Source organism: Myodes glareolus, chromosome 9, assembly GCF_982192425.1.
Source record: "Myodes glareolus chromosome 9, mMyoGla1.1, whole genome shotgun sequence".
Lineage (NCBI taxonomy): Eukaryota > Metazoa > Chordata > Mammalia > Rodentia > Cricetidae > Myodes > Myodes glareolus.
Genome location: NC_142034.1, coordinates 91,935,883 through 91,943,570, shown reverse-complemented (window position 1 = coordinate 91,943,570; position 7,688 = coordinate 91,935,883). Strand labels below are relative to the sequence as shown.

The 7,688-nt window shown below is 53.2% G+C and overlaps 1 protein-coding gene across 1 annotated transcript; it reads left to right on the top strand.

The window, feature by feature from the left end:
- Positions 1 to 688: 688 nt before the first annotated feature.
- On the top strand, positions 689 to 3,586 carry Dusp1 (dual specificity phosphatase 1). Its single transcript, XM_048436039.3, has 4 exons — positions 689 to 1,232; positions 1,461 to 1,606; positions 1,981 to 2,200; positions 2,536 to 3,586. The coding sequence occupies exons 1-4, from the start codon at positions 866 to 868 to the stop codon at positions 2,904 to 2,906; spliced, it is 1,104 nt and encodes a 367-aa protein (XP_048291996.1). The 5' UTR covers positions 689 to 865; the 3' UTR covers positions 2,907 to 3,586.
- The last annotated feature ends 4,102 nt before the right edge of the window (positions 3,587 to 7,688 follow it).

The window sequence follows — 7,688 nt, the reverse complement described above, 5'->3', positions numbered from 1 at the left end:
TTCCTGGGTGGCGCTGTCGAGCCCTGCCTAGGTCCCTCCAAAAAGCCAAACCTGGCCTCCACACTCGATTTTGCGACCCTTCTTCCTTGCCTCCAAGTCCTCTAGTGATCACCGCGGCAGGGATAGCATTCTGGTAGCGGACTGACTGAAAGTACTTTCTCTTGTTTGGCGTAAAACATTTTAAAGTGACACTAGGGAAGGACGTCTCGACTCTCTCCATTTGTCCTCGGTAAAGCCACAGGGTTTACAGCGCTGGTCATCTCTCTCCACCCACTCCCCTTTCCCGCTCAGCTCGCCCGGGCCACTACCCTAACAGCAGGGAACAGGATCAGTTGAGACCGTGGTCCCAACAATGCCCCTACGCTCTCGGCGGAGACCCTGGGAGGGGAGCCGGGCAGGTGTCCCCGGGCACGTCCTCATGCCGCGCGTCCAGGCCACCCCGGGCTGGCAACGCGCCGGTGTCCTGCCTGCGGGCTCGGTGGACAGCAGGGTGGGGGCCGGGCCGTGAGCCAGCGCTCAAAGCAGACCCGCTCCCAGGCCGATGACGTCTTTGCCTTTGGCTTCGGCGGCGCCAAGCCCTGCAGGGCGGGTGACGTCACCAAACATGTCACGTGACCGCCATTCAAACAAACAAACCGTTTCCCCACCTCCCGCGCCGCGCCCAGGACCGCCTCCCATGAAGCCAGATAAAACCGCGCTCCCAGGGCTGATCCCGCTGTGAAGGACTGGTGGGCTGGACGCGCGGTGAAACTACACTAAGAGCAGCGAGCACTTGGGGACTTAGGGTCGCAGCATACCGCGCCAGATCGACAAACTGTTTTTGGAGGGCCGCGAGACGGGCACGCTGGGGTCTCTAGGGCTGACCATGGTGATGGAGGTGGGCATCCTGGACGCCGGGGGGCTGCGCGCGCTGCTACGAGAGCGCGCCGCGCAGTGCCTACTGCTGGACTGCCGCTCCTTCTTTGCCTTCAACGCCGGTCACATCGCGGGATCGGTGAACGTGCGCTTCAGCACCATCGTGCGGCGCCGCGCCAAGGGCGCCATGGGCCTGGAGCATATAGTACCTAACGCTGAGCTGCGCGGCCGCCTGCTGGCCGGCGCCTACCACGCAGTGGTGCTGCTGGATGAGCGCAGCGTTGCCCTGGACGGCGCCAAGCGCGATAGCACCCTGGCCCTGGCCGCGGGCGCGCTCTGTCGAGAAGCGCGCACCACTCAAGTCTTCTTCCTCCAAGGTACGCGCTCGCTCTGGCAGGACCTCTGCCATCAGCTAGGGAAGGGACGTCCTACCTGGAGTGCCTGTGTCCAGTCTCCAGGGACTTGCCACTGGCTTTGTTTGGCTCCAGGAACAAAGACTTCCCTGAGCCTTCCTGTAAACTCGCAGCCCCTGGTGGGTGGGTGACTTGTCTCCAGGTATTGTGTCGGTGATGCTAATGGTAAAATGTGTGTCTTTGTATTCTCAGGAGGTTATGAAGCGTTTTCGGCTTCCTGCCCGGAGCTGTGCAGCAAACAGCCCACCCCCACGGGGCTCAGCCTCCCCCTGAGTACTAGTGTCCCTGACAGCGCAGAATCCGGATGCAGCTCCTGTAGCACCCCTCTCTACGATCAGGTTAGTAAGAGTCCGGGTCTATGCGGGGAGTTGCAAGGGGTGGCGGAGCTGGCAGAGGTCTGGAAGGGCTGTGCCAGGGAGAATACAGAGAGCGGCTGCAGCTCTATTTACACTTGAGGGGGACACAGGGAATCTTTATTACACAGTAAAGCGATTGGATGGAGCTGAGTCTCCCAGCTGCTGGCATATAAGAGCTTGTTGACTTTGTCCAAGCCAATGGACTTTATTCTTTATTATTATTTTAATATGTCGTCAACAGTGCTGAGGTCACCAGGGTCTGAAACTCCCTTTTTCAGTAGGGAGTTTTTGTGGGCGTGGGTACTGGTGTTAATTCTGAACAAGCCTGGTGAATGCTGGACTGTTTTGGATTCCAGGGGGGCCCAGTGGAGATCCTGTCCTTCCTGTACCTGGGCAGTGCCTATCATGCTTCCCGGAAGGACATGCTTGATGCCTTGGGCATCACTGCCTTGATCAACGTCTCGGCCAATTGTCCTAACCACTTTGAGGGTCACTACCAGTACAAGAGCATTCCTGTCGAGGACAACCACAAAGCGGACATCAGCTCCTGGTTCAACGAGGCAATCGACTTCATAGGTAAATGAAGGTGTCTGGGACTTCTGTCTTGTGTCCCCACTGTGGCCACTGACTCCAGCCTCCTGGTTGATGGCTTGAATGGTTCTCACCTGAGCCGTCTTCCTCACATAGTAGCCAAGTGAGGGTCAGATAGTTGAACTGATTGACTTGCCCAGGATCATAAGTGGAAATACCCAGTCTGGGTTTAAATTCCTTGCTCTGCTTTGCAGAGTGCACACATGGAGTTCACATGCTAGCATGAGGCTGACCCTAGCCATCTTTGGACAGGTCCCACGTGACATTTCTTAGGGGCTTGGTCTCCTGAGTTTTTGAGTAACCCATACTTTATTTTCCAGACTCCGTCAAGGATGCCGGGGGCAGAGTATTCGTCCATTGCCAGGCTGGCATCTCCCGGTCAGCCACCATCTGCCTTGCTTACCTCATGAGGACTAACCGAGTGAAGCTGGACGAGGCCTTTGAGTTTGTGAAGCAGAGGCGGAGTATCATCTCTCCCAACTTCAGCTTCATGGGCCAGCTGCTGCAATTTGAGTCCCAGGTGCTGGCCCCGCACTGCTCAGCCGAAGCCGGGAGTCCTGCCATGGCTGTCCTTGACCGGGGCACCTCCACCACCACTGTCTTCAACTTCCCTGTCTCCATCCCCGTGCACCCCACGAACAGTGCCCTGAACTACCTTCAGAGCCCCATCACGACCTCTCCCAGCTGCTGAAGGGCCAGGGGAGTTGTGGATATTCATGTGCCACCGGGACGCCACTCCTCCCCTGGGAGGAGCAATGCAATAACTCTGGGAGAGGCTCACGCGAGCTGGCCCTTATTTATTTGACCCCCCGCCCCCTCCCCTCCCGAGTTCCACTGAGTTCCTAAGCAGTCATAATAATGACTTGACCGCAAGACATTTATTTGCTGAACTCAGCATGTTCGGGACCATTATATTGTGGGTACATCAAGTCCCTCCGACAAAGCAGGGCGGAAGAGAAAGGACTCCAGGCCAGTTTCTTCATTTGCCCCGTTTTTTTCTAGGAACTTCATGCTTGACATACCTACCAGTATTAACCATTCCTGACGACATACATGTATGAGAATTTTACCTTATTTATTTTTCTGTAGGCGGTCTGCCTTCACAAATGTCAGTGTCTACTCATAGAAGAACCAAATACCTCAATTTTCGTGTTTGCGTACTGTGCTATCTTGTAAATAGACCCAGGGTAGGTTTGGTTTCAGCACTGGTGGACAAAGCCAGTGTTGGTGTGTAGGTTTTGGTTGTCAACAGTTGTATGTTTGTTGATTATTTATGACCTGAAGTAATATATTTCTTCTTCTAAGAAGACGTTTTGTTACTAGGATGACCTTTTTTTTATACCACAGAATAAATTATGACGTTTCTATTGAGCTCTTGACGCTTTGTTTCTTCGGCAACCCCACTCTTGAGCGAGTGTCGTAGGGAAGCATTGGGCCAGCACTGCCAGGCAGTGTGTGGAGTCTGATCCTGTACCTCTTGGGTGACCCATGGGTTCCATGAAATGTCTGGGTTGCCAAGGAGGCATGCAGGTGAAGTGTATGGCTTAGCAGGGGCTGTTATCAAGGTGTACGCCTGTGTCCTTTGACAGTCAGCACCAGCTACCATGTCACCCAGGGAGTTCCAGTGTCTCCAGAACTATTTGCCTGAATTAATTACCTTTTGCCGTTAACATCCTCTTTGGGATTCATGGACAAGATCTCCCTCCCTGAGCAATTTGCAGAAGCTGCATTGCAAAGCATGGGATTAGCCTACCCTCAGAGAGACGCCCGGTGCCGTGCTGATGAAGACGTGAGGCTCCGAGTAGCTGAGCAGCTGGAGCAGGGGATTAGACACTGCATTTTGTTTTCTAATCCTATGACCTTTGAACTTTGCCATTTCTCTGTATCCTATAGTCAGCTTGCCTGGGACAAGGCTTTTATGTCTTTAAAAATACTGCGTCAAGTGAAAAAAAAAAAAAGAATTCAAGTACTCTACGCATGTCTAGGGAAAAAGTCACACACACTTCTCCTGCTAGTTTTTGCAGGGTGTGCACACCAACCTCTGCGCAGAAGCAGCATTTTTTTCGCCACTGTCTCCTTGAGGTCACTTGCTACTCTATGTAACTGTGTTGAAGACATAGGGAATTGCATCAGACTTGCTGCAGGGCAGGACTCTGGGTTTTCACTCCTGCCAAGCAGGCTAAGACAGAAGGTATAATCGACTACCAAGCCATAATCCTGTCTGCAATGTCAAATGAAATGACAGCAGGTCCCTTGGGTTCCTGGCCCCCAGGGTGCCCACTTTTCCACCACTTGTTTGTGGACTAAGTGCTGTGTGAAGCTCAAGGACTGACTAGTGCCAGGATGCTCACGCAGCCCCATTGTTTACGCCTTGACCCAGAGCTTGCCCTTGACCTCTCTCCATCTGCCACTGGGCATCCAGGTCTGAAGAAGATCCATGCATCCTAAGACAGAAGAACTTATCCTGGGCGGACAAGCTCAGATCCTTGGCTGGGTTTGGAGTGACAGTACTCCATGCCTTCAAAACAGATCAGATGCAGAGTTCTTATCAGGCCCTAGATATTTTCTGCTGTGAGCCGTTCCCTTCGTGGAAATGTACCAGCAATGGCCATCCCGTGGCCGATGCAGGGACTGCTTTTCCCGTGGGCCAGAGCCTCTGCTTTCAACTTGGCAGCCGCTGGCTGAACCTAAATTAATCTCCAGTGTGAGCCAGTCAATGGAAAAATACAGAGGCTGCCTCAGGGAGCTGCCAGGGAAAACAATTCACTCACTTCTCCCCGTTCTCACTGCTCACCTCACAGCCCAGACTAGAAGCTACTCCTCTCACAGGTCACCTTTCCTCGGGTCCTCTAGAAAACATCATGCTTGGGACAAAAATCAGTGTCTCGGGATGAAAAGAAACCGTTAAAATATTAGTTTCCCAGGGAGCGCTGACACAGACACTTCCGGATTATTTAAGGCTCACGTGATAGTGACAGCTCTCAGTTTGGGGGGCTGCCACTGAGTTTCAGGGTCCACTAAGTGTTTTTGCCTGTGTTCACAGTCTGTAACATCACATTCATTTTTTTTTTCAAAGAAAAAGTAAAGGCAGCAGACCCAGTGCCCTGCAGAAGTAGGTGGTCTTGCAGAGACTGGCGTCTGAGTGAAGACCGACCCAAGTTGTTCAACACGAGTTGGAGCCATTGTGTTCCCCATGGTTTTACCCCTGAATTTTTGGGTGGAAAAGCTATGCCCCTCAAGGCCTCAGTTTCTTCCTCTGTGCTACAAAGACGACCAGAAGCTGCTTCAGTGACTAGAATGTTGAGTGAGGGACATGGAGCAACAGTTAGATCCCCTCGTCCCCAATGACGTCTGCTTTTCCCACCCTGTGAAATGACCAGTTTGCCCTGGATCTGAAGGGCTGATTTTATCCCAACTCTTTAATTCCAGGTGGTGGAAAAGGCATGGGTGCCTGCTCTGTGCTTTTCTGCGGTTTCCAGGCATCCATGAGATGAGACTTCAGCCCCCACCGCCTCCACAGCATCCTCTCCTTTCCTTTCCGGGGAACTTCGCAAACTGATGCTCCCTTGCTATGCACCAGCAGCCTCTGGCATCCATTTTCCCCTTCTCAGCTTATCCAGGATGACATCATGGTGCCTACACCTTTAAGATTATATAAATCTGTGATCCCGCAGTGGCCTCCATCCCCATGGTAACGCGGAGGAGTTTCCCTTTTGTGAGGAAAGCTGTCATGTCACTTCCTGCTGCTGACAAGTCAGTTTGGGAGATTAAAATGAAGGGGGGCGGGGTGCCTCTGAGAAGTGCTGGCTGTGTGGTTTCTGTTGCTGTATACCGAGGCAAACAATGTCAGCTTGCTGGCCCCGCCTGCCATGCTGGAGCTGGAGTTCCCACACCTCCTAGCAGGCGAATCCTGGTCACCTGGGGCTGTTTGTCTCTAAAGCTTGCATTCTGGGGAGCAGGTGGGAAGGCTGCCCACCTCTGGGAACTTTTTTTTTCCCTGAGGCTGTGCTGGGCAAGTTTGTTCAAGAACAGCTCGGTTTAGCCCAGCCTAGGTTCGTTTTGTTCTGGGGAGAACAAAGGGTCCTTTTGGTACCAGCCTCACAGTGCTGACTTGCAGAGACGGTCTGCTAAGGAAAGCACCTAAAAAAAAAACCCCTTCTTCTGGTGAGCTTTGAAAACTAAGAGCCGTCCCACTCATTCATTGCCTCATTCGTTGGTCAGCCAACCAAGACGTCTCCACAGACTCCGCATGCCCTGTATTAGGTGCAAAGCAAGTAGATAGCTGACAAGGAACAAGGAGAGGGATGGAAGTGTAAGTAAGACAAGGCACATGGATGATGCTATGGAGCCAGGCCGTGGTTGTTGAGGCACGGGCTGCTCAGAGGAGTCAGCAGCCACACTGAGGCCTGGGTGGTGAGCTGGGCAAGGGGGTCTAAGCCCAGAGGGCAGCAGAGCTGGAGGTTTGAAGGACGCTCTGTGGATGGGCTAGAACACGCGAGTCAGACTCATGTTTGAGTCCCAGATTTTGACAGAAGCTTGCCAAACTTTGTTGTTGTTTGTTTTTTTCAAGACAGGGATTCTCTGTGTAATAACCCTGGCTGTCCTGGAACTAGCTCTGTAGATCAGGCTGGCCTCGAACTCACCGAGATCCACCTGCCTCTGCCTCCCTAGTGCTGTGCGGGCCACCACTGCCCCATGCTTGTAAAACTCCTGAAGTCTTGCTTTCCCCATCAGCAACATGGTCCAGTCGCCCCTCACTTCTAAAGGCCCTTTGATCTCACGAAAGGCACATAAGCGGGGCTTGCTAGGGTGAGTCAGCTGGTCCCCATTCTGTCACTGAGTGTTGATGCCCCTCCCTGAGCACAGTGCCCTAACAGAGGGAAACAGGGGTGAGCCATCCTGCCTTTGTCATGACGCCAGCCTGCATTCACGTAATGCCTGTCAAAGCCTTGCCAGCAGAGGTGGCCTTGCTCTGAGATCACGCTGCCCTGCCCCACTGACCTGGGCCAGGGAACCTCCCTTTCAGAGCCTCAGTTTCCTCATTCATAGGAGGCACCTGAAGTGTCATCCAGCTTTCTTTCCTGTTCAGCTCCGAGTACTAAGCCCCCTCCATCCTGAAGGCCAGGAAATCGGCAGTCCTGGGCTTTGTTCAGGTTGTTCACGGAAAACACAGGCTAGGAAGTGGGAAGTGGGATGCTTCCTGAGAAGGTACAGCGAGAGGACCTTTGGAAAGTGGGTTAGTATAATGGATATGTGACTGGTCCTCTTGAGAATGGGCTCCCCGAAAGGGTCTGTAGACGGCACCACATACTCCCAAGTCCCAGACCTGTCCTCTCCACGCCCTGAACCACACCACAAAGATGGGATCATACATCTTCCCCACAACTGACATCAGTCACTCATTCATCCCTTCAGCAAGTCTGTATTAAGTACCGATGGCTTGGAATTCTGGGATTGCCCTACCAACCCATAT